The sequence below is a fragment of the Monodelphis domestica genome, chromosome 1 (assembly GCF_027887165.1).
Source record: "Monodelphis domestica isolate mMonDom1 chromosome 1, mMonDom1.pri, whole genome shotgun sequence".
In the NCBI taxonomy this organism is placed as follows: domain Eukaryota; kingdom Metazoa; phylum Chordata; class Mammalia; order Didelphimorphia; family Didelphidae; genus Monodelphis; species Monodelphis domestica.
The window spans coordinates 359,440,227-359,467,500 of NC_077227.1; the positions used below are offsets into that span (position 1 = coordinate 359,440,227).

The 27,274-nt window shown below is 36.8% G+C and overlaps 2 protein-coding genes across 2 annotated transcripts in view; one reads left to right on the forward strand and one right to left on the reverse strand.

The window, feature by feature from the left end:
- Positions 1–1,062: 1,062 nt before the first annotated feature.
- SOX30 (SRY-box transcription factor 30) lies at positions 1,063–27,167 on the reverse strand. The gene is made up of 5 exons (XM_001379683.4): positions 25,684–27,167; positions 23,875–24,114; positions 22,327–22,506; positions 10,399–10,891; positions 1,063–2,101 (listed from the first exon to the last, which is right to left on the reverse strand). The coding sequence occupies exons 1-5, from the start codon at positions 26,921–26,923 to the stop codon at positions 1,720–1,722; spliced, it is 2,535 nt and encodes an 844-aa protein (XP_001379720.1). The 5' UTR covers positions 26,924–27,167; the 3' UTR covers positions 1,063–1,719.
- The window catches only part of THG1L (tRNA-histidine guanylyltransferase 1 like), a 39,756-nt gene continuing 38,880 nt past the window's right edge, over positions 26,399–27,274 (forward strand). Inside the window, exon 1 of the mRNA XM_056811525.1 lies at positions 26,399–26,498. The gene's annotated coding sequence lies outside the window, so the exon portion shown is untranslated. The remainder of the gene's footprint in view (positions 26,499–27,274) is intronic.

Below are 27,274 nucleotides of genomic sequence, written 5' to 3' on the forward strand. Positions count from 1 at the left end.
ATGCAGAGCATTTTCTGTGGACATGCAGTCCCTCCCCTACACCCCCAGAGTAGAAAAAGTAGAAAAGCAGAGGGACTCAGACAGAGCTGCTCCCCTCCCCCTCTCCACTGCACCTAATGACATTTTTTCACAACTCCCAACCCTCTTCCCAGCAACCAATGGAAGTGGGGGTGGGGGAGGGGGAGGAGGAAGGTGGGTAGCTCACAGGTAACAGAGATGGAAGGGAGCTGAGTTCTCTGGCCACTCCCCTCCCTCTCTCTACAACTGCTGAGGGCATTCCTCACTTCCCCTTCCCCTCTGCCCAGCAACCCAATAGAAGTGTTTCCTCCCTCCCCTGTGTAGGGTAAGGGGGAGGGAGGGTACAGCACTTGGTCCCTTGGGGAGGGGAGTGAGCATGGCACTTGGTCTAGGGGGAGGGCCCATTACTCCATCTCTAAAAGGTTCTCCATCACTGGCCTAGCCCTTGCCCTTTTGTCTTATGAGTTGCAACTGACAGAAAGATTAAAAAAAAATTAAAAACTGTGTTTAGTCTGAAGATGGTTTCTGCAAAGTCCTATGGCTGGTCCCTATTGCTCTTACTGTGTCCTGAGAATAGGCAAAATAAGACTGAATTTTCCCTTGCTCTTAAATTCCTTATTCCTTGAACTTTGGTCACCTATGCTCTTGCCTTCAGGATAAAATCTCATGGGCATTGGCTTGTCTGACTCCTGTAAAAATCTCTGCTAATTGTTAAAACTACCAGGATGGACTAATAAAAGTATTCTTTTTGACAGAATTAAAATAACAAATATGTACAGAAAGTTAGGAAATGATAGATCTGAATGAACATATAACCTCTGTGTTCTTTGATACTACTATAAATTTTGTCCAGTAGAATTTGCATGTACAATTCTGTAGGTTACTGAAAAAAGTAGCATTTGGATGTGCTTATCCTGAGATCATCCATATTTATAGCTTCTCCTTTTCATAAGATACTACAAAATATTTATGTTTATTTGTATATGATCCCCAAGCCCCCACTATCCCTTATGTTTTATCAAGAGAAACATCCAACAAGAAAAATTTTATCTAAGTTTATTTAAGTGTAACAAAAGTAGAACAATGCACACCAAATGGAAGAAATGTCCAAAAAGAGGAGACAAAAATATTCAGAAACACGAATGACTAGTTTGCCAAGAATGACCACCCAGGTGCCATCAAAAACACATTTACCAATTTATAAATGTTACTAGTATAAATTAAATTCAGGAACTGACTCTCAGTTCACTGCTAAAAGTTATTAAATTATTTCCAAAATATTAATTAGAACTGACAACATCCATAAGTATATAAATGCCAAACAAAATAAATATACTAGGAATAAACGAATGAATCCTAAGAGAAAATGGAAATCATCACTCATGGTGCCAGAAAAATACTCCATGTTCTCACATAAAATTGTGAGGTTTTTTAATATTAAAAATATATTAATAAATATTGTATGCAAATTTCTGACATAAAAATAAAACTGTTTCATATCCTAAATATTCCTACTATGAAACAGAAAGTATTCAATTTCACTAGTCAAAACTTTCCTAAAACAGAAATTGCATTTGAATTTGACTCCTCACATCAAGGCTGAAAATTGTCAGTAAGGCACTCTAGGCTTTTCTCATACCAACTGACCCAAAAGATTTTTTAAGAAATGTTTATTTTCTGTGCATATCATTTGATTTAAAATTATAAATCCCTGAGCACTTTCTCTTCTTCCTCCTCATCACTGTCAGTTACATTAACCTGCTGGATGCTAGAGGGAGTAGATGCAGGAGCTGTGAATACATTCTCTAAGGCTCCAATGTCCAGTTGAGGCATGGGGTTTAAATATTCTTCCCCACTATGGCTATGGCTGTTATAGTAAGAGGCTCCGTCCAGGCTCTCACAGCTTCGAGAATCTTCACTGTGTGTCCGTTCATCTGGGTAGTCTCTGAAGGGATAGTCTCTATTTAAGGCAGAAAACATGGCCTCATGCTTTTGATACCTATCTTCATAATACCCAAGGCATTCTGGCATTGAACTTGGGAAATTTCCATAGCCAAAGGGAGGACGACTATAAGGACACGTGCTGTAGCAAAAAAAATACCAAAAAGGAGTTAACTTGAACCTTTTGTTATATATTGCTTTGCATAAATACTAATACAGAAAAATTGAACTATATCCTCATTTTGATCTAGACTGTTACCAGGGTTGCTTTTCTGAAACCCCTTTAAGGATTCATATCTTTTTCCCCCCTAAGTGCATTAAGTAAGCTCATGACTAAAATACTCACCAGCACCATTATCTGCTTCATACTTCTCACCTTTTGACAACCTTGATAAAGAAAAAGGGTTCAGGCCTTTCTCTGCTAATGCTGCACACCATTTAGGGCTTGGGAGATGCAAATATGTACAAGGCATGCTGAGAATTCTGATACTCAGTGAAATGTGTGACTTAACAGTTATTATATGCATTTAAGGAATAAATGGAGAAAATTTGGTGCAATTTTGGTCAATTAATTTTCTTGGGAAAAAAAATAGAAGATGAAAAGCTTAGTTGCCATTTTTTAAGGCAAAAATAAAACAAAAACTCTGAAAAAATCTATTTACCACCAGAAAAGAAGAGAGTGGAATTGACTGACATTACTCTATGGTTTTAAAGATTTTGTCAAATTCAGTTTTTGGAAGAAAATCAGAGGAACTGAAAGTTATTTTGCTCCATTACAAGGAAGGATAAAAAGAGCAAGTCTGATAATTGCCCTTCAAATCCTTTTGATTCTAGGTAAATAAATGTTAAAGGCTGGGGACATTGTTCTCTCCTTTCCAAGGCACAGAACAGGAGTCATATAAGGTGTAGAAGTTTAGAACCACATGGTTCCCTGTGCTCATGGACTCCATCTAGTGACAAGATATTAATACATTTTAATTGCAAATGCCATGACAAGCTGTTTTCTTTTAATGCTCCTCATTGAATGGCTTACCTTTAAAAGTGTTAAGTATAATCTATGCTGAAGACTATCAATCCCTATGACAGAATGTAAATTCTGCAAAGGGAATTGAGGGACCCAGAAGGGGAGGATGATTTGGCTTCCCTGTCATAGGAGAAAGGGTAACTCTATACCCCAACTAAAATTTCCTTTGTATGCACTTGACCAATAAATGGATAATAAATTAGACTCATATACTAACTTAGTAAAACATTTTCAGATTTTTATTCCAACTGTTACCACCCAAGTATAGACCCTTATTACTCCATACCTTGGCTACTATAAGGTCCACTAACTAGGCCTTAATTTTCTCACCTTCTTACCTGTTTGTACAGTTTTTCCCCACCTGACTTTAACAAAATCCTACCCATCTTTCAAGGCTTAATTCAAATCACGATCCTTTCCAGAAATCTACATCACAGCCAAAAGCATTCGTTTATCACAAATAATAATATTGGCTTCTATTATGATTATGAAGAACTTTATATACATTATCTCATTTGATCTTCAAAGAAAAGGAAACTGAGGCTCACCAAAGAAAAGTGGGCTTGCCCAAGGCCACACAGCTAAGAACAACTCTTTTTACTCTAAGCCTAATGAGCTGAAGGATATAAACATGAGTTAAGACATATCTCCTTACATTGGTACATAGCTAGTTTACAATCCAGTGGGGAAGAAAAAATATATACATAAATGACTACAATATAGCCAGTATAAAATAAATGCCCTTAAGAGTGGTACAAGTCATACAGATAGACAGAGGAACGACTTTTCTATTAGGGTGACTACCAAAGGCTTTATGACACAATCTACAAAATCCAAAGTCAGAGTGATATAAGGGAGAAAGCCTGGGACTATTGAGCCCAGTACCAAGTCCTGGTTCTGTCATTATCTAGGTAACCTTGTACAAGCCACTTTACCCCTTTGAGCCTCAGTTCCTTCATTTGTAAAATCTGAATATTAATCCCTGCCCTACGTACCTCTGATTATGAGGATGAAATGAGATAACGTATGTGAAAATACCGTCCAAATGTAGAGTCTTTAAGTTCTAAAAGAAAGCTACATTTTAATGTTGCATTCATGAGATATAAAACAGAAACACACACATTCTGCTCAATTCTCTCTGGGACTGTTTTGTTTTTGCCTTTATATCTCTAATGCTTAGGCACTTAAATGCTTATTGAATACTATCATCACTGAGAACAGATATTGTACTTACCTCATCAGATTGGGAGGATCAAATGAAATTTTATATATATATATATATATATATATATATATATATATATAAAGGGCTTTGTAAATCTGAAAGTAGTACATAAATATTAGCTATTATTCCTCCACTTCCCTCCTGCATTCTCCCCATAAAGAAAACCAATACTCCTGATCTAAGAGAGAGAAAAGTTCTCTCTTGAGTTGTCATTAGTCTAGGAAAATGTTGCAGGGCTCCCTACGTGTAGCTGGTAATGCCCTTCAGGAAAGTCAAGGTCAAAATGGCCAAGCATAATGCCCTTCTGTATCTGCATGGGGCAGAACAGTTATTTGTAAGATCATAGGATCATAAGTCTAGGACTGGAAGGGCCTCTGAGGTCATCTGGTTCAACCTACTCATTTTACAGAAAAGGAAACTGAGACCCACAGATAGTAAGCTATTCTTCCTACTGCATCAACCCAAGGAGACCTGGCCTGCACAAATACATGCAGTTCTTACAAGCTGAGGAAGAGGCGGTTAATTCATCAAACATTTATTGATACTGTAGGATTTATTTTATTCCAAAGGAATATGTGCTGAATACAAACATATGAAGATAGAGTCTAAAGAGCCTAAAATTGGAGCCAGTAGCTTCTTTGAAAAATGGCATGTCAACAATCCAACATTTTTCATCATGTCGTATTTGTAGATGAGGATAATAATGGTTAACATTTTTCTAGCACTTACTATGTGCCATGTGCCAGGTCCCATGCCAAGTGTTTTATCATTTGATCCTCATAACCACCCTGAAAGGTTGGTGTTATTTTCCTCATTTTACAGCAAAATTTTCAGCAAAAATTTCAAAGCAAACAGAGATTGAGTGACTTGCCCAGGGCCACATAGCTTGTGAGTGACTGAGGCCAGATTTGAACTGAGGTCTTCCTGACTCCAAGATCAAGATTCTATCTGCTCTACATACAACCCACCTACTTGTGGATGAAAAGGGAAAGCACATGCAGTGATTGACCCCTTATAGCAGGGCAATTTCAGTGGGAGCTCTCTAAAGTGGCAAGGCAATGGGGACATGAATGTGGCAAGGGAACTGGGAAGGGAAGGGGATTTAGCATTCCAGTTATATGAAACATATCATAGAAGACAAAGAAAGCATGACACAAAGATGAAATAAAGGTCTTTCTGAATGTGCAGAATAAAGAGTAGATTTTTTTATAATAAAGAAGTTTTGTTTTAAATTCCCTAAACTCTAACTAAAAAAGTGAACTGTACAGAATTCAATTTGCTTATTTCAAAAGGTCAAAAAAGAAATATGCTTCATTTCTAGCAATCAAGTTTACAAGTTGGCACTCATTTCTTTATCCTTATCAAGAGAGCTATTTAGTTTAACTCTTACATTTCTGTTAAATAGGAACTCATCTGACAAGCTACTCCTAAAGAGGGCTACTTCTTCCTCTGATCTGATTCTCAAGAACAGAAAGAGGAAGCTTTAGTACTATCTTGCTCCACATATGCCCTGGTTTCATTGGAAACCTAGCACAAGGACAGGAGGGCAGAGGATTTGCAGTATCAGTGGCATGAGAAGCAAGTGGGTGATAATTGCCCTCATGGTAGGATCTGGACCCTAGAAACAGGCCAGTGAAAACTCTGAAGATTAAGGAAGGAGAACTTGGATCATCAATGTGCTGTCTATCAGCCCTTGGATTGCATACCCTCAGCATGGTTCAACTCTGAAGAAGGTAGACCACCTTCAATAAGTCTTTTCTTTTTGTCCAACCCCTAACTTATGTCTTAGCATCAGTTCTAAGGTGGAAGAGAAGCAAGGGCTAGGCAACGGACGTTAAGTGGCTTGTCCAGTCACACAGTTAGGAAGTATCTAAGGCCAGAATTGAACTCTGGCTCTCCTGAATCCAGGCCTCGAACTCTATACACTGTGCTTCCCAGCTGCCCTCTCAATTAGTCTTTTCTAAATCATCTAACATTTGCCTATCAATAGCTGAACCAATAGTTAAGCCCAACTTCAAATTGCATCATTCTTTCCCCTCACTTTCCTTTCTTTCAATTCCAATTGTTTCCAAATTTGCAAGTGGACCTTGGACTTGTTTATTTATAATTTCACACTGTATATTTTGTGTACAATTATTGCTCACATGAAAGCCCAGTCTATTCCAAAACCCCTAATTTAGTTCAAATTATGAGATTTCACTGTTATGGTTAGATTGTGTAATAGAATGGAAGACCAAAGTAAAAAAAAATGCTTTTATATATTGGAGTATTTTTTCCTAAAAGCACAAGTTTATATTTTTCCAAATATCCTTTATTTGCAATTTGTATCTCTAATTATTCTATTTTTTTTAAAACCCTTACCTTCCGTCTTGGAGTCAATACTGTGTATTGGCTCCAAGGCAGAAGAGTGGTAAAGGCTAGGAAATGGGGGTCAAGTGACTTGCCCAGGGTCACACAGCTGGGAAGTATCGAGGTCACATTTGAACCTAGGACCTCCAGTTTCTAGACCTGGCTCTCAATCCACTGAGCTACCCAGCTGCCCCTATCTCTAATTATTCTAGATTTGTTTTGCATCATTTCATAACTTGGTGGTTAGAAGAATAGATATTCAATTAGAGGTATCATATATGGCAAAAACAGACTGAAATATCACTGAAAAACATTTGACAAAAAAAAATAAAAATGCAATAAAAGATAATGTTAATATGTGGTTTTCTAAGTCAATATGCCTCTGCAGAGATCCCTATGGACTATCTCTATTTGAATTTGACTTCACAGCTTTTGATAATTCCTTTTAGTATGGAGACTTATAGAAAAGGGGAAGATTCATTATACACAGTATAAAAAAAGTTGTTGGAGAAACTGAAGGGACAGGAGATATATTAGTTTATAAAAGTAGAAATAAGGGTTTGTGAGTTCCTCTAACCCATTAAATGACTCTAGTGTTAAACTGATCAAACTAATACACAGATAACTTCTCTGCCTTTTATTCTAGACTAAGGGTTCTTAACTTTTTCTGTGTCACAGGCCCCTCTGGCAGTCTTGATGGAGTCTAGGGAACCTGTTTATATATATATATGTATATATATATAAAATAAAATATACAGGACTGAAAAGGAAACCAATTATATTGAAATATGGCTATTAAATATATATTTTTAAAAGTTCAAAGATCACAGGTTAGGAACCTTTATTCTAGACATAGCTACTCTAATAATAGAAATACATCAGTAACTTTAAACATCAACAATTGGACTAGTTATGGAATAAGCTTTTAAAAAAGGCATTCCATAATGATATGGGAGGAGAGAAAAGTCTCTCACCTATGTTAAGTATAGAATTTGAAGAATGGAGAAATGGAAAAATAATTTGATTAGTTTTTAAATATCACCTGAATTTTACTAACCTATCTCATTTAATTAAACATTACAAAAATGAGATCAACCTGTTTCTTTAGAAAAAGTACAAAGGATCACTCACTGAATATTAAGAGTCAGAAGGCTTGGGTGCTAATGCTAGTGCTGCCCCTTACAATGCCAGCTATGGAAGCTTGATCCTCAAATTTCTTATCTGTAAGATTAAAATAATACCTCCTACTTACCTCACAAGATCTCTGTGAGGAATGCATGAGAAAACATATATGAAAAATAAGACCCAAGGCATCATACATATACACAGGCTAAAAGACAGGAAAGAAATAGGAAGGGAGATTAATCTAAATGTCTGGTTTTCATTTTAGGAAATCCATATTTTTACTAAAGAAAAACTTCTCGTACCACCATGGTTTGCTGTTAGACAAATTCCTTTGAAATGAAGTCCAGTGTATTAAAACTGCTTCAACAAGTCAGTCCATTTGATCCTTCACAAAACAAAATAAACATTCATGTGCCCAAAGTGTAGGACACTATAAAACACCAAAGTCACTGTCTATCCCTGCTTTGGAATGTCTGAGAACTTTCAAATTTATATATATTTTGAGTGGATTTCACTATGGATTGACCTACAACAGAAGGAAACACTACCTGCCCAAGAATGCTAGTACTCTAAGCAAAGACCTCTTTAATTAGATGAGCAACTTATGATGGTTATAAACTTTCCAATCAGGTTTTTCCATACATTTCCCTGCTACCTGAGCAGAAACCATCCTTACAGTTGTTAGTCCTCTAAGTCAACCATTTTTTCAACTAGATACTGAGTTATAAGACTATGGGATAAACCCTAGTAAGTACTAGTGTAGTAAGGTATCTTGGGAAAAGCACAAAATTTGAAGTCAAAAAGACCTGCAGGATCCAAATACCAACTTGTCATTAACTAGCCATGTGCTTACAGGTAAATCCATTTATTTCTCTGTTTCCTCATCTGTAAAATGAACATAATAATAATTTTACTTCCCATTTCACATGAAACAATGTGTTCTGAGGAAAGTTAATTTGTAAATTGTGTCTTAATTTTAGATTAGGGCTAAAATAAACTTCTAGCTATGACCCTTTAAAAAGTCCACAAAACCTAGGTGTTCTCTGTCCCTCACACACTAGTATAATAGTACAACTTTATAATAATAATAGCTTTGCAGTTTCCAAAGCATATTTATAAATATTATCTCATTTGATAAGTTTAATTATTCCCCTTATAGCTCCTAAAAGCCTTAGGAATCCAAATATTGAAATGGTACTAAGGGACCAACCTTCAGAAGACAGAGTAACCCATCTTCACCACTTCCCTCTGGAGGTTTCTGCTAATTCAACAAGGGATATGAACTAAATAATATCAGAAGACCTTTAAGGCTCCATAAAATGCTTCATTCATATATAATATCCACTTCAGCTTAATCCTCTCAATTTATAGAAGGTACCCACTTGCTGAAGGTCAGTTACTCAACTTATTTGAGGGCTACTGGTCTGCATTGGGAAAGCGAAAAAGGCAATGGTGAGCAAACTAGTGTCAGAACAAGGGACATATTCTCTGCTCACTGCTTCTTCTTTTCTTCCTCCTTTGGAGGAAATACTGCCTAAGTCGACTTGGCATCTATTTAATTTTACAACATACAAAAGGAGAGTCATTTTTGGCTTGGAAACTTCAAATTTTCACCAAAGGGCACTGTTTCTTCCCCAAAACACTGATGAAATACTTGCTATGTTCATAGTATTCTTCTTCCTCTAAATAATTTTAGAAGCAGCAGAAGATAGATGAACATATTATATTACATAGAATTTACACAGAATCAAAGATTCCTACCGTGCCCAACACTATCTCAGTGAGAGGAGACCCCAGGGAGAAAGGTATCTCTTAACCCTGAGCTTTAGATCCACCCTCCAACTTATCTGAAGGCTGCTAAAGCAAACACTGAATCTAGTGCAAGAAAGCAAACTCAGGGCCCCTCCTACTCCAATAACTGAAACTCTCCTCTTTTCTAATTTGATTCTCCTATGTCCTTTTTCTGCTAGGTGTGGAAGGAAGGCCTTGAAATAAGCCAGCCTAGGTAAGGGAGGTTCAATTTAAACAGGTTTTGCCTTCAGTCGGCCTTTCTAATGGCAGAGGGGGAAAGGAACAGGAAGGAGGAGAGAAGGGCAGGAAGGTGGGGAAGATGAAGCAGGTGAAACCTTGTATCAATTAACACTCTAAGATGTCCAGAACCTACCCATACCTACTAACTTAAATATTTTTGATTAATGAAAAGACTAATAAAAACACAGTACTATACTTACAAAGGAGCTCAATCAATGTTGCTATCCCTAAATTAGAAATTTCCCAGTCTAGGCTATTTAATAATATGAAAAAATCAATTTGAATGTAATAATTGATCAAGAAACACTCAGATGGTAAAAAGAGTAGTGGCCTGGGGCCAGGACTTATAAGTTTTAGGTCCATGTCTGTTCACTTTTCTACACTGGGTCTCCATTTCCTCATCTATAAAATGGGGAATTTGAGCTAAATTTCCAACACTAAACTACTATGGCTCTATATCTATCCTGAAAAACCAGTGCCTCATAGTATAAAGTAATAAAGAAAATAACCATATTTAGACAACTCATTTCTTGGAGTAGAAAAGGTATATAACCATGCTCCCATCAGTCACTGACTTTTTCAAAGATCATTTGTAAGCCTGTTCTCCATACTGCAGAAATCTTTGATTTTTGAGTTCCTTTAAGACCATAGGTAAATATCTCTATGTAAAAGAAAAATTAGTTACCTTGATGGGAAATAGTGAGGTCCAGGTAAGAAGTAAGGGTGATGAAAGGAGAATCGAGGCGGTGCACCAAATAATGTGGCTGGGTGGCCAATGGGAGGGGGTTGATAGACATGAGGGTGTGGAATGGGTGGAGCCTGAGGGAGTGGTGCACTTCGGGGACAAGTAGAAACGCTGGGGTACTCCTTGGGGGGCTGAATGGTGGAGGGGGCAAATCTGGCATGAGCAGTACTTGCACTAGTTGGATTTCTACTGGTACTCTCCAAAGAGACTGGGGTGGGTCTCTTTACAGAGCGATTGGCTCCTGAATGCAGACGATGAGTGTCCGTTTGGGTAGGTCCAGTAAAGCGCTGTGGTGGAAGTGCTGGACGAAGAGGCAAGCTTGGAGCCGGGACGGCCACCTGAGCAGTGCTGGCAACGCTTGGTTGGAAGAGTGTAATAGGGCTTGGACGCTGGACTGGAGGCGTGGGTAGCTGGATAGTAGGTGGGGCTTCACCTTGAAAAATAAAAAATAGCCTATGTCCATTACCAAAATCATGAAACAACTAATCAAAGTAAATAGCTTAACTCTGTATTTCTCCCCAAACTTCTACAAGAAGGAAACTTCCTGGTTGATCTAGAACATGGGTTCTGTCTAGATCAATTTGAGACAGAAATGGAAGATTTGGAGAGCAGTTCCACTAAGACAAGATAAACAATGGTGTGTTTGCTCTTCATAGAGAAGAATGAGTTGCTGATTGGTAAATTCACACATTTGTGGTAGAAGAAGAATTAATAAAGTCAAAGAGAGAATGAAAGTTAAAATTAATCCATTCATTCAAGCAGCAAGTTTGTTTAGGGCCCAGAATAGCAAAATCAGGCCAAGTCTTACCATATCACTCTAAAAGGCACTATATTATAGAAACAACAAGATAAATATGGTTCAATTAGTCTGATTTAAAAACCTGATTTCACCAGTCAGAGAGCCAACCTACCCTAGTGGAATGAGAAATAAAGCTGGAGCCGGCTTACAAAGGTAATTTTGAGTTAGACTTTAAAAGATGCCAAAAATTGAATCTGGGGGAGAGAAACTGAAATTGAGATATGCTGAGGACAAATTGAAGAGCAATTTAAGTGGAATAAGAACTAGCTAAGAAAAACTGAGGAGAAAAGTAGCTGTTTATCTAACAAGAAAGAATAAAGTAGAATAGCAAAAGTCATCAATAAGGGATCAACTAAGAAGGATCAAATAAAGGAAAGACCTTTTAAAGGTCTCTGATCCAAGTGTCCATCAGTCTAATAACAACAAAGAAGTCTGATTTCTTTGTAGGGCACGTATCCAAGTTATATCACAGAACTTCCCAAGATTTGTCTTGGGAATGAATGAATGAATGTATACTACCCATTGCAGTGGTTCTCATAGGCAAATGATGCCAACAAAAGGAATCTATAAAGTATTGACAATGATTGTGAAATTTGAGACAAGAAACTGAAGACCACAGAGGCACAAAATATCTCAGTTTAAGGTTAAGATATATAGAAGATTCAAATCAATTTGGGAAATGAGGAATTGGCTATGAAGATGCTGAGAGTAGAATCTGGATTTCAGGATTGCAACTGCTACGATAGGGATAGAGTGAAAATAACAAAGGCTGGTGTCTTGCAAATCGAATTTTTTAAAAGGGCATCAAAATTTAAAAGATAGAGGAAAAAAAACCTTCCTGTGTATATCCACTAAGCTAGAAATAGAAAGTAAACGTCTAGCAGAAGCTGACATTCTGGCTTTGAATGTAAACTTGTTTTGAAGCTGGGTTCTCTGAGAATGATGCATTTTATTTTTCTTCAAAGTATGAGGCTAAAAAGTGTCACCAGGAAAGGACATCCACTATTGATCAGAATTACAGGCCATAAATTGTGGTGTTTGGTGAATCCATGCTAAAGAATATCAAGAAGGCCATATGTCCTTCTGATGTGAACAACAGAAATGTATACTATCTTTTCAGCATATAGCTACAGAACATAGTGGAGAATGTCTTGAGACTTGCCAAACCAAAAAACCACTAACCATTTCAGGTAATTGATGTGGAAAAAAATACTACCTGAGAAGATGAAGAAAGCAATACAAAGGATTTTATGGTCAAGAAACTGAAGACCTTACAATTATTTTTTAATTATTGTGGAATTGAAGACAGAGGTCTAAGAAGGAAAAGGCAGATTTGGAAAGGAATACTTTAACATTTCAAGGATCCATGATCTTAAAGTTGTAGAATACTTCCAACAATAAAGACTACAATTCTCTATGACTTAGTAAACTAGCTTTAAGATTTTCTACAGACTATGGTACATGAATGAATGGAATACCATTGTACTATAAGAAATGATGAAGACAGTTTCAAAGAAAGCTAAGAAGACTTGAATGAATGGATGCTGAGTAAAGTAAGCATAATCAGGAGAACAGTTTAACTATAATATAGTTAAACCAAAACATTGTAAAAATGAACACTTTTCAAAAACTTGAGAACTCTGATCAATGCAATGACAAGCCATGATGATGATTTTGGAAGATTGGTGAAAAAGAATGCTACCAACCTCTCCTGTGAGAGGGATGATGGATATATCCATCCAAATATATAGGTCGAGACATAGATTTTTGGCCATAGTCAATAGGAATTTATTTTCCTTGACTGCGTAATTGGTACAGGGGTTTTCTTTTTCCTTTTGAGGAGAGTAGGAGGGAGGATGGCAGAGAGATGAAATACATGCCTGACAATTAGAAAAAAATGAAATTTAATTACAAAAAAAGACTCCTCCAAAAGAACAAACTATCCTTTATATGAATTAATGCAAAGTGAAGTAAGTAGAACCAGGAAAACTGTATACTCCAATGACTACAACAATGTAAAGAGAAAAAGATAACCATCAAACAACTGAAACTAAATGGTGAGAAATTATAAAAAACCAAGCTTGACACTAAGAAGAGAAATGAAAAGATACTTCCTCCCACTACTTTGCAAAGGCTTGGCCATACAGGTCTGGAATACGCTATAATTCAATATTTTTTGATATGTTGGTTGATTTTGCTAATTTTTTTTCCTTTTTATTATTTCTTAGAAGAGATAGCTCCCTGGGAGAGGGAAGAAGAAGAGAGGATGAGAGAAATGTACACAATGTAAAAACTAAAGATGCCAACAGAAGTCTATTTAAAAAAAGGATAGATCATCAAAACTAACCAAAATAACATTAAGGAGGTAAATGACAAAAAGAAAATCCACATAGGTACTAAAATATTTATAGTAGCACTTTTTGTGGTGGCAAAGAATTGGAAAGAGAGTAGAAGTCCATAAGTTGGGAAATGACTAAACAAATTATAGTACATGAACGTATTGGAATATTACTGGACTTTAAGAAATAAATATAGTGAATATAAAGAAGCATGGAAAGACTATATTAACTGATTCAGAGAAGTTAGGAGAGCCAAGAAAACAATATATACAATGACTATAGACATGTAAATGGAGCAAAACACTACAACAAAACAACTGAAATGAATATTGCAAAATTACAAAGGACAAGCATGGTTCCCAAAGAAAGGATGTGAAAAAATACCCAAATATTTCTCCCTCACTAGTTTGGAGAGGTGAGCATTCTACTAATATAGAATACCATCTATGTTATCAGATTTTTAAAATGTATTTTTTGTTCTTCCTTTTTTCTTTAAAAAAATGAAATGGTTCTTTGCAGGAGGATATAGGGTAAAATTTAGGTGATAAAATTTTTAAATGATTTTTAAAAAACTAATATGTCAAAAAATCTGACATATTGACATGTTAATCTTGCTGAACTTTTATTCTTCCTCTTTAACAATTTTTTATTATAAAGGATAGCCTTCTGGGAGAGGGAAATGGAATATACTGGGAAATAAAGATAATGTAAGAAAAATATGAGCATAAACATTTTAAAAAAGAATAGGTCACACGAAACTAATCTTTACTTGATAGGGTATTAAAAGGCAAAGAATGCCTGCCAAGACAAACAAAAGAGCTATGGAATAGATTAGGCATTCATTCAACACAAAATGGTAAATGACCAGAGTAATCTAGTGTTTGACAAACCCAAAGACCCAAGCTTTTTGAAGAAGAACTCACTATTTGACAAAAACTGCTGGGAAAACTGGAAAAGAGTATGGCAGACATTAGATATAGACCAACACCTTACATCATATACCAAGGTAAAGTCAAAGCAGATACATGATTCAGAAATAAAGTGTGATACCATAAACAAATTAGAAGAGTACAAAATAGCTTACCTGTCAAACCTACAGATAAGGAAAGATATTAGGTCAAAACAAGTCATAGAGAACATTATGAGATGCAAAATAAATAACTTTGACCACATTAAATTAAAAAGTTTCTGCACAAACAAAATCAATGCAACCAAGCTTAAAAGACAAATAACTGGGGGAAAAAATCTTTCTAGCAAGTCTCTCTGATAAAGACTTCATTTCTCCAATAGATAGAGAACTAAGTCACATTTATAAGAATACAAAGCATCCTCCAAAATGGTCAAAGGACAAGAATAGGCAGTTTTCAGATAAAAAAATTAAAACTATCTTTAGTCATGTGAAAAAATGCTCCAAATCACTATTAATTAGGGAAATGCAAATTAAAACAATTCTGAGGTATCACCTCATACCTATCAGCCAGATTAGCATGACAAAAAGAACATGATAAATGTTGAAGGGAATATGTAAAAATTAGGACACTAATAATACATTGTTGGTGGAGCTATGAACTGTTAAGAACCATATTGGACAGCAATATGGAACTATGCCCAAAGGGCCATAAAATTGATAACCTTTGACTCAGCAATAGCACTAGTAAGTCTGTATCCCAAAAAGATTAAAGATAAGGGAAAAGAACCTATTTCTACAAAAATTTTTATAGTAGCTCTTTTTTTAGTGTTCCAATTGGGAAATGTTTGAACAAGCTGTGGCATAGGATTGTAATGGAATACTATTTTGCTATAAGAAATGGTAAACAAGATGATCACAAAAAACCCTGTTGTATGTGAAGTGATGAAAAGTAAGAAAATTTTGAACACAGAAATAACAATAATGTATAGTTATCAACTGTGAATGGCCTAACTATTACCATCAATACAAGGACCCAGGACAACTCCAAGAGATTCATGATGAGAAAGGATACCCACTGCCTTAGAAACAACAGAAAGAATCTAAATGCAGATTGCACTATTCTTCACCTTATTTCCTCCATTAATTTTTCTCTAGTATAAGGAATATGTGTTTTGTTTCATAACATGACGAATATAGGAATATGTATGATGAGGCAATATATGTACAAACTATATTATATACCTACTTTCTTGGAGAGGGAGACAGAGTGCAAAGGAGGGATAGAATATAGGTTGCAAATGTGAGGAAATTAATATTAAGACCACATCAATCTAAAATCTGAACACAAATTTAAAATATTTAAAATATTTAAAGAAAAAAAAGAAATAATAAAGAATGAGAAGGTGGCTCAGGATAAGAATGCTGAGGGACAACCAGGGTTAACAAGCATGACTGGGATGAAGATTCAGCAAAGTCTGAGATAGGGAAGAAGAGAACCAGGATAGAGTAGGGTTCTAAAAAAAAAAAAAGCTAGAGAAAAGAGAATATCAAGAAGAATGTGACCAACAGTGCCAAAGACTACAGAGAGGTCAAGAAAGATCAGGATTGAGAAAGAGATATTATATGTGGCAATTAAAGAAATCATTAGTAACAGTTTTGACTGGGCTAAAAGTCAGAATATAGAGTTAAGAAGAAAAAAGAAAGTAGAGGCACCTGTAAGAGACATCTCTTCTCAAGGGGTTTAACCATAAAAGGTATATTTTTAGTAGAGTACCTCAGGGGTTTTGTCCTTAGTCCTTTACTGTTTACTTAACATTTTTATCATTAACTTAGAGAAAGACCTATTTATCAGATATACAGATAAACAAAACAGGGAGGGACAGCTAATGTATTTTGTATATATAAAAAATAATAGATGGCAGAGCTAAGATCCAAAAAATTCCAACAGGATGGTAGACTAGGCTAAATTTAATAAGATCAATTTCATCACAAATAAAGTCTCATGTTGGGATTCAAAAAATCAATTTCACAGGAAAAAGTACAGACAAGAACAGTTATCTAAAAAAGATCTGGGGTTTTCAGCAGTATAATATGGCAGCCAAAAAAGCTAAATCAATCTCTGGTTACATTAAAAGAAGGAGGTGACAGTCTCTCTGTATCTTGTTCTGGTGAAAGCACAACTGAGTGCTGTGTCTAATTCCAGAAACCAGTTTCCAGAGTACATTGATAAGATGAGAAGGCCCAGAGGAAAGAAACCATGATAGTGAAGACTTGTGAGCCCCAGTTCTATGAGAGTAAGCTAAAGGAACTTGGAGATGTTTAACTTGGAGGACAGAAAACTCACGGGGGGCCTCCATTAGAGGAAGACTAACTTTCTAGCCCAGTTCCCCTCTGAGATGAGCATTCTCACACCTCTTGGTCTTAACTCAGTAGCTATATATACAATGTGGGCCTCTCATCCTCCCTAGTGAACAACTGGACCATGTGAGCCGTTGGGTTGGAGAAGGTGATCTCTATGATTTCTCCCAGTTCCTAAATCCTATGCTTTCCCTAGCTGTGCAAGTTTCTCTTCAGTTGAGGTGGCCAACCTATGAAAGATGCAAATCTGAGATGGCATCAGTGCCTCTACTATAGCTACCAACCCATTGTTGAGGAGAATAAAACTATTCCTTCTGCACTCAACTGACTATTAAAAAGAGTCCTGTGCCCAGAGGATTTGTTAATCAATATATCTTAATATATTGTTGCAGCTGGCTTTCTTCTTCATTGGGCAAGGGCAACTAACTCGGAATTCCTGAAACAAAATACTTCATTAATAAATAATACTTATAATTATTATAGAACTTTTCTGAGATGAGCCCATATTTTATCTGATGGCACAGTACCCTTCTACACTCCGGGAGAAGAAAGTGCAAAGAAAAGACAGAAGCAAAAGATGGCAATGGGAGATTTGATCATAGGATACGCAGACAACTGAGTCTTCACTCCCAGGATTGCTACTCGGCTGTTTGCCCAGAAGATTAAATGGTTATTTAATTTATGATTAGGATAGTAAAATGAGTTCACTTAAGATGGAGCTTAGGTTGTTGTAAAGGGAGGTGAAATCTAGAACTTCTAGGAAGTGGTCCCTGAAATAGTACCAGTTCTATACACAAGAATTGCGAAAATAGCTCCAAAATTCTTAGTGCATGGATAAGATAATGACAGAAAAAGGATTGCAAATATATGGTAAAAAAAAAAAGAACTTGTAGATCTTCTAAAGAATGTCTAACTTTTTCTGGGACTGAACCAAAGTGGCAATTTTTTACCAATAAAAAAACCAAATGGAATAGCAGTTTTTAAAACTAAAAATTTATGGACAGCGAGTGAATACAGAATTGCAAACCTGGCGGGGGAAAAGTCTGAAATCTAACAGCACACCAGAGAAATATAGAGAAAATTTAATAGAGCTAATAATCTGATGTAAAAGATGGCAAAAAAGAGCCAAAAAACGTAAATGCTTTTATAAAAAAAAGTTATAAAAATTCCTGACATCTTTACAATAGAACGCACAATAGAGATTAAGTTTCTATTATCTGTTAATTCTAAATAATACCTGGGACATAATGATGCCATTCTACAAACTGTATAAAAAATTTAGCAGACAAAAGGAGTACTACAGAATCTTTTTAGAAGACTTTGTAGTATTTAATAAATTAGGAGCAACGGGATTACACTGTTGGCTACTTGACTAAGAAAATGAAACTAAGCTGGACTTGATGAAATTTAATATACAAAATTTCAAAGAGTAAGAAGCACTTTAATTACCCATATATGAACTAGCTGAGTATATTTAAGAGGTTGAAAAGTGATGTTGAAATGTTTTGTATAAATTGTTATTCAATCATTTCAGTCATGTCCAATTCATCATGACCCTAATTGAAGTGTTCTTAGCATAGATATTTGAGTGGTTTGCCATTTCCTTCTGCACCTCATCTTACAGATGCGGAAACTGAAGCAAAGAGGGTTATATGACTTGCCCAGGGTCACAAAGCTAGCATCTGAAGCCAAATTTGAACTCAGGAAGATGAGTCTTCCTGATTCCAGGCCTGGTGCTCTATCCACTGAACCATCTAATATTTCTTATACATATAAGAGAAATTATTAACTTCTAAAATGTCTTTGCATAATCTGCAAGAAAAAGAAATATAGCAATTAATTCTGAGGGTTAGAAAAGAACTGGTGTCAAACATAATATGAATCTGAGTGTTAATAGTGATAAAAGGAAAATAGAAAGCCCTGAAAGGTAAAGGAAAAATAAGAAATTAGTTGGGGAAAAATTCAAGGACTTTTTGAGGAACTTCAAAGCTAATACTAAAAAGTCCTCTGCAAACATCACAAGCAGGAAGCTTAGTAAGACAAGCAAGGCGACCACTGGAACATTATGGCATAAATGGCATCACTCAAAGATGAAAAGAATATACCAGAGGTTCAGTAAGTCCTTTGCTTTAGTCTTTATCACAAAAGAGCTTCAGAAGACCTACTAGTTGTTTTTCATAGCAGTCAAACCAAAAGTATTAAAGTGATGGCCTTGATCAGAGATTTTTTATCTTTTTTGTGCCACAGGCCTTTTTGACAGTCTGGTGAACTCTTTCTTAAAATGATATTTTTAAAGGCATAAAACAGAATACACAGGATTACCAAAGAAACCAATTTTACTGACAGTTATCAAAATATTTTTTAAAACAAAATTCATTGACAGTTAAAATCTATAGACCTCTGGGGGTCTGTGGTGTCCATGTTAAAAATCCCTTTTCTAGACCCAATTTACAAACCATATGTTTTAGAGGAACTAAAAGGTATAACTATGAAACTGCTGGCTAAAATAGACATTCTATTGTTACCACTGTAACACATAACTAGTGGGATGTCAATATAACTTCCAACTTTAGGAAGATCCCTAGATATGATCCTTAAAACTATAGACTACTAATGTTACTTCCATTTCTAGAAAGCTAGTAAAATTTACAATATCATATTACAACAGTGAACAAAGCCCAGTGGAAGAAAGTCATAGAAAGTCATATAAGGAAGAATTATAATTCCCTAATTATGCTGTTACCTGGGGGCAGAGAGGAGAGAATGAGGACTATTTAAAAGACAGATGGATAGAGAGGAAACCAAGGAGAGACAGGGCAGAAACAGACAAATATAGTGAGAAGAGAACTAGAATTAGAATCTGAGGACCTTGACTCTTCAATTTGCTACCCATTGACTTTGAAAAAGCACTTAACTTCTCTAGTCTTCAATTTCCTCATCTATAAAAGGAGGGTGTTGGACTAGACCACCTTAAACTCTGTTCCAGCTCTAAATGCAGCTGAGTGGAACAGAAGGCCATGTCTCTGGATAAACAAGTGCTAATAGTGAAAATTTTAAAATAAAATCAATCATCTGTTTTCCGGTTTTCCCAGCAGTTTTTATCAAATAGTGAGTTCTTATCCATTCACAAAATCCTATGGCAAAAATTGGATTTAGATCACTATCTCACACCCCATATCAAGATAAATTCAAATATAAACAGTGATATTATAAACAAATTAGGTGAACATAGAATGATAAACCTATTAGATCTATGGGGAAGGGAAGAATTTAAGACCAAGCAAGAGACAGAGGATATTACAAGATATAAAATGAATAATTTTTACTATATTAAATTTAAAAGGTTTTGTACAAACAAAACCAATACAACCAAAATTAGAAAGGAAGAATCAAAATGAGAAAATTTTGAAACAGAATTCTCTGACAAAGGTCTAATTTCTCAAATATATAAGGAACTAAGTCAAATTTACAAGAAATCAAACCATTTTCCAACTGATAAATGATCAGAGGATATGAATAGGCAGTTTTCAGATGAAGAAATCAAAACTATCAATAATCATATGAAAAAGTGCTCTAAATCCCTCCTGATTAGAGAAATGCAAATCAAAATAAGGTATCACCTCACACCTAGCAGATTGGCCAATATGACAGCAAAGAAAAATAAATGTTGGAGGGAATGTGGCAAAACTGGTACACTAATGTATTGCTGGTGGGTTTGTGAATTGATTCAACCATTCTGGAAGGCGATTTGGAACTATGCCCAAAGAGTGCTAAAAGAATGCCTATCCTTTGATCCAGCCATAGTACTTCTAGGTTGTATCCCAAAGAGGTATAAAAAAAATGAAAAAGGATCTGTTTGTACAAAAATATTTATAGCTGTGTTTTTTGTGGTGGCAAAAAAATTGGAAAACGAGAGGTTGTTCCTTGATTGGGGAATGGCTGAAAAATTGTGGTATATGATGGTGATGGAATACTACTGTGCTATAAAGAATAATGAACTACTTGATTTCTATAAGAACTAGAAAGACCAACATGGATTGATGCTAAGTGAAATGAGCAGAACGAGGAAAACAATATACACAGTTATTGAATCACCACAGGATGATCAAATGTAATAGACTTTGCTACTACTGGCAATGCAATGATCCAGGACAAACCCGAGGAACTTGTGAGAAAGAATGTTATCCACAACTAGAGAAAGAACGGTTGGAGTAGAAACATCAAAGAAAAGCATATGATTTATCACTTGTACATATGAGTAAATGATTTGGGGTTTAGGTTTTTTAAATTGTAAAAATTAATAATATGGAAATAGGGTATAAGTGATAATACATGGTATAGCCCAGAGGAATTACTTGTCAGCTCCAGGAGGGGGGAGAATAAAGGGGAGAGAGAGAACATGAATCATATAACAATGGAAAAATATTTTTTAAATAAATAAATTTTTAAAAATGTAAGTTTAACTAGAACTTACACATAAAAATAATCATCTCATACCTAAGAATACAGAGTAAAATGTTCAGGTTTAATCTGGAAAGGTGAAGGAAGAGAGAAAATAACAATGATGACTATAAACCATGAAAAGCATGAAGAGAGTAGTCATTAGGAAATATCACTTGATACTTGAAGGAAGTAGTTTTAAAACATGAAAAAGTAATACTTGACATAGGCAAATTTATGGAGTGTATTTTAAGACAAGAAGGAGAATGAAAATATAAACAACCTCAAAAAGAATAAGTCAAAATATGGCAACCTATAAGACTATTTATATCCTAACTTTTTGAAGTCAATATGTAAAACAGTTATTTTATCCTATCCCACACCTCACCAAGCCCTTATTGGCACTATCAGTGACAGATTACTGTACTGAATGTAGCACTAATCAGAACCAATAGAAAAACCTATATAAACAAGATATTGGAATACTGCATAAAGTAAAACTACACAGGAATTACACAAAAGACAATAGAGAAACAAGTAGATATTTAGCTGGAAAATGGATTAATTATCTCGCTGTATTAAAAAAACAAAAAACCTTTCATGATCTCAAAGGATGAGGATGTTCATGAAATATCTTCAGAATGTTTTTAGACCACATAGTAAGGGATTCTTTCTTTAATTATATGGAATGAAGAGAGACTCCCATTTCCTGAGTCATTTCCTGTAGTATGTATATAATCCTTGTGTTCATCTAGCTGAAACCTGATTTTCTTGAAAGATCTAATTTATTTTACATGGAATGTCTGTTACCCATTTGCAAATCTGGTGTTTTAATACAGTGCTAAATTCTATTGGAATTTTTCAATTTATTCTAAACATCTTATTTTCTTCATTCTAGTTGTTTCTTCAACCACTAAAATGTTAATATATATATGTTTATACATATATTATAATTGATTTTAAAAGTAAAGTGCATTTACAGCTATAAAAATAATTGATATTCAACAATGAAACTAACTCACCAACTGGATGAGAGATAGTGTTCTGTAGGCTGGGGATAACCACAGAGTATGTAGGTGAGCGATAAGGATAAATTGTTGTTGGATTTGTAGAGATGATATTCTGCGTAGTACCAGAAAACACAGTAGACACACTTAGGGGGAAGCGTTTTCGTTTGCCTGGACGTGGTTGATAAACCCAACCTATGGAAGATGAGATACTACTTGTAATTTGATTAAATACGCTATATTTGTGCTCTATGTAACTGTAATCTATACTTGAAAAAAGCAAAACATCCTAACCACAGCAGACAAGTATAGCTATTCTGTGTACTTAAACTTACTTTACAAATATAGGCTTTTTAATTCTTCTGAGCAGTAGCCACTGTAATTCATATTTAAAGAAGGAGCAACTGAGGTATAGAAAAGTTGAATGTCTAATGCAATCACATACTGCCAGTGGTAGAATCAAGATAAAAGACCATAAGTGAGGGTTCTGAAGTTATTCATCTACCTAAAAGACAATGTTCCAAATTTATAAAATATTATTCGCCTTATGTTATCTCATTCCATTCAATATAAGTACTTATGTTTTATAATGGTCACTTATGCCTAGGCACCATTTTTTTTGTCTGCACAAAAAAAGAGTATCAATGCCCTTAACATTTTTTAAATCAACAAATACTGCTTCATACCAGTGAGGATTTATACATGATTAATCTTATTATCCTCAGTGTAAGGGAAAACAATATTCATTTCATATTATACAGTGACTGGGAAAAATACATCAATCAAAAGGCAAATCAATGTTCTGATAATCATATGATATTGGAAGGCTGTATGATGACAGCCTGCTTCACCCTTATAGGCTCATTTATGCAAGGATGTATTAAATGTTATTCTCCTTTGAAATAACTAATAATTTACTTTCTACCTAGCTTTGCAAAGTTCAACCAGGAAATAAATTTCATTTCATTTTTCTAAGAAAAATTTAACAGACCTTTATACTCTCCCCAAATGTCTTTTTTCCTATATCAAAGCTATTCAAGAAAGTGGAGATTGAACTGGAAACCCTGTAGTCCAGTATATATTGTTTTAAGAAAGCCTATAATGTAATGATAAACTTGAGGACAAATATTCTTTGGCTAGGTTTTACCAAACTTTCCTATATTCAAAGCATACTAAATTCTATCTAGCTATAATGGTGACCAAAGACAGCATATTTTAGTAGATAGGCAGTTTAAGATGTGGATTTCAATCCCATCTCTGACCCATTCTGAATTTGTGACTCAGGACAGCTCATTTCTCAGGATTAAGACTGTTAAAGAGAAAGTGTTGACCTATACTTGAGAAAGGGAATTTCCTCACCTCGGAGTCCCTATACCAATGAAATCACATGTTCAGTTCCTATCCCTACTATAGTGTGAGGTTAGGCACTACTTCTTGAATTCACAACCTCAATAAACAATGAAATAAAGAAGAGAAAAATTTCATCTCAGCTTCAAATATTAACCCAATAACTGAATTCAAAGAAAATATGGGAAAAAAGATTTGTCTTTTTCTTTTGATTACCAGGAAATTCTTCTCGGTGCTTTTCTTTAATTTTTTGTGCTTCATCATAATAAGGTTTCTTTTGTTCTTCACTAAGTTTGTTCCACTCTAACCCGAGTTGGACACTGATTTCTGCATTGTTGGCTGCTGGATTAGCTTTGGCTAGTGCTGGTCGATGGATTCTTGCCCAGACCATAAATGCATTCATGGGTCGCTTCACATGGCCATTTCTGTCCTTACTGAAAGGAGTATCAGGAATTCCTACATGATAAAAATCAACAGACTAAATTAATGTGGGACAAACATACAGTTTTGATTAGGAAAGTATCTCTTCTCTCCACCAACTCAATTATTTATAAAGTCTCTGGAGAAAATCCAACTATACTTAGCAAAAGAACTGCCAGTATTCCAGAACTTACAGACCCTCAACTCACCATTCTAAACTGTAGCTTAGAATGACTCTCCTTTTCCTCAACAGAGAACAATATGCTTGTTGAAAACACAAGTAACCTATTGACTTATTACTTCTATGAACTACATCAATACTTCAAAAATGATTGACATATTGCTATTCTCCATTAATAATATTACTTATATAATAAACTAATCAGCATTTAGAGGAGCAAAAGAGTTATATCACCAGTTGTTCTTCACAACAGCCTTTTAAGATTAATTAGTACTACTAGTCATTTCCAGAAACTGAAGTATAGACAAAAGAAAGGATTGCTTCACTATCCTAGAGCAAGTCACTTATCACAGTAAGGAAAACTGCATCTTCATTTTTTGAAGAGCTTATTAACTACCACTGTCTCAACTCCCTTTCACTGTTTTGTTTCATTTTTATACAGAGATCTATACTGCAACAAAGATAAGAGAGAAAGCAAGAATGCTTAAGGAATGGACATAGTAAAGGGGTGGAGTGGTAGAATAATTAATAAAATTTAATGTTAGTTGACTGATATTGGAAGAACAGAAAAGTGATATGGGAACGATGACAGCAAGAACAGAAACCTCCAAAAGAAGAGAAGAAAAACAAAGTTAAAATGAGAAACAGTACTAAGCAGTATTAAAAAATAATTGACCATTCAACCTGAACTGTATTATAATTAATAATTATTATTCATCATTGCCAAGTACTAAAATACTGGACAGAAACGACTATGTTTTTACCAGCATGGAACCGGTAATTACAATACATTCCTTCAGAACAGGTTTTCTAATTTAAGAAATTTGGCAAGTGCTTATATATTTCCATTTCTTAGTTATTTAAGTTTTCAAATGGAATAAATGCTAACCAAAAGGTCCACATACTGTTTTGACTAAAAGGAAACCATATTTATAACTGACTTATCTTTAAAAATGTGGACATAATCTTAAGTATGTGCTATTAAGAATAACTACTCAGTTTACCCTTTGTAAATTCTGCTTTACACTTCCCATTGCCACAATGTGAAAGTTAATAGTTACATATTAGCTATTATTTTCAATATGTTAATTTTCTGTAATACTCCTTTGAACAGAAACCCATCATGCACATTATGTCTAACAAAAATGTTTATATTTCTGCTTAGGTGCATTTAGCCATTTAAAGATTTTATCTCTAGATCTTGAAGTAGATGTTTTTAGGTGTTTAGGAATCATACACCTGTTCTTGTGTTTTACTGGAAAATGTACAATTCAATCAGAAGTGATACCTGTGCAGACTTTACATTGCAAAAGAATCAGAGTTCCATCATTTTTTCCTAGTTTTTGCTTCTGAATTGCTGAAATGTCAGCTATGGGGCAACATGGATGAAGCTTTGAAAACCATATTCCCCTGCTGTCTAATACCTGCATCTGAGGGAAGCACGGTGAGTGGGACATCTTTGGTTTCAATTTTTACTGAAGGCTCCAGTAAGGATTGCATTTTTATAGGCACTGGTGTCAGAGGCACCTTAGTCAATCGTATCAGCTCTGAAGGCGGAGGTCCCTGAAATTGGATTCTGGCCCCAGGGGGTACAGTATGAAGAGTCAAAGGGATCCTCAGATCTTGTGAATGTGGGCCAAATCCACTGGGAGGCTGAGTCAAAATGACATCCTTGTTAGAATGGACCAGGCCATTGGATGCAGGTGGTTTGACTTGTGCAGCATCCTTGCCATGCCTGCAGTCCTCATGCATCCTTTCAGGTTCCTCAGTTTTTATGACTCCTTCTCTCACGGACCCAAGGCTTTTGCTCTCCCCATTGTTTTTGGCCATTTCCCGCCTGCTCTCCTCTGCCTCTGCCTTGCTGCCCTTCTTCTCCTCCAGTCTGCGGCTATCAGTGGCTGAGCCCGGCCCTTCACCCTTGCCCCCTCTGGCAGCCCTATGGCCACCCTCAGCTCCCCTTCTTCCCAAGAGCTCCTGCCCTGCTCCTTCCCTGGCTGACAACTCCGGTTTCTCAGCCTTCACCTGCAGCACCCTGCTCGCAGGGATGTGCTGGGGCGGCGGCGGCAGCTGCTCCCCTCTACAAAGGGCACCCTCCCCGGGCACCAGGGCAGGTGGCAAGAGCAAGACTTGCTCAGACTTCACTTGCAACAACCTGGACGAGCCAGACGCCACAGTGGCAGCGGAAGGATGGGAAGGCAGGAGCGGGGGCGTCGCAGCCTCCTCTGCTGCGGGATGCGGGGTAGGATGCAAGAACAGAAGGGGAGGAGGAGGAGGAAGAGGAGGGGGAGGAGGAGGCGGCAGTGGAGGGGGCGGCGGCGGCGGGGGCTGCTCCGCCTTCACCTGCAGGAGCAGCCGGGGGGCGGCACAGGCCGGGCCTCGAGGAGGGGGCCCGCCCGCTCCGGAGTGGGGCAGCAGCGGCGAGGGCTGCTCCCCGGGGGCCTGGCACGGGGAGGGACTTCGGGGCCCGGGCCCCAGACGGGGAGCCGGGGGGGACTGAGAGGGCTCGGAGGGCTGCCGGTAGGGGGCGCCCTCGGCCAGAGGCTGCGAAAGCAGCGACGGCAGGGCAGGACGGAGCGGGCGCGGCAGAGACCCCCGCGGCAGTTGGCGGGGCGGCGGCGGTGGCGGTGGCTGCGGCGGCGGCGGCTCCGGCCGGGCTCTCTCCATGGGGCTGCGCGGGGGCGGGGGAGGCCCGGCCCGCTCCCGGATTGTGAGCTCAGCCGTTTGTTGGCGACCCCCCTTTCGGTTAAGACCCTTCCAAACCCTTTGCTACCCAGAACGCTACGCGGTTCAAAATGCAGCGCCCCGGGCCGGCGCCGTCCAATCACAAGCTGGGGGGAACCCCAGGCCCTCCAATGACAGACGCGCTTGCCCTTCCTCCGCCCACCCCCTTCCTTCTATGGATTGCGCCTCGCGCTGGGCCCTCGAATCACCAAAGCCGGCACGTGCGCCCCATTTTTCTCCCTCTCTCTCCCAGAGTTCTCTCCTGGCCGTTGTCCGTAGTTACCCACTTCCCCA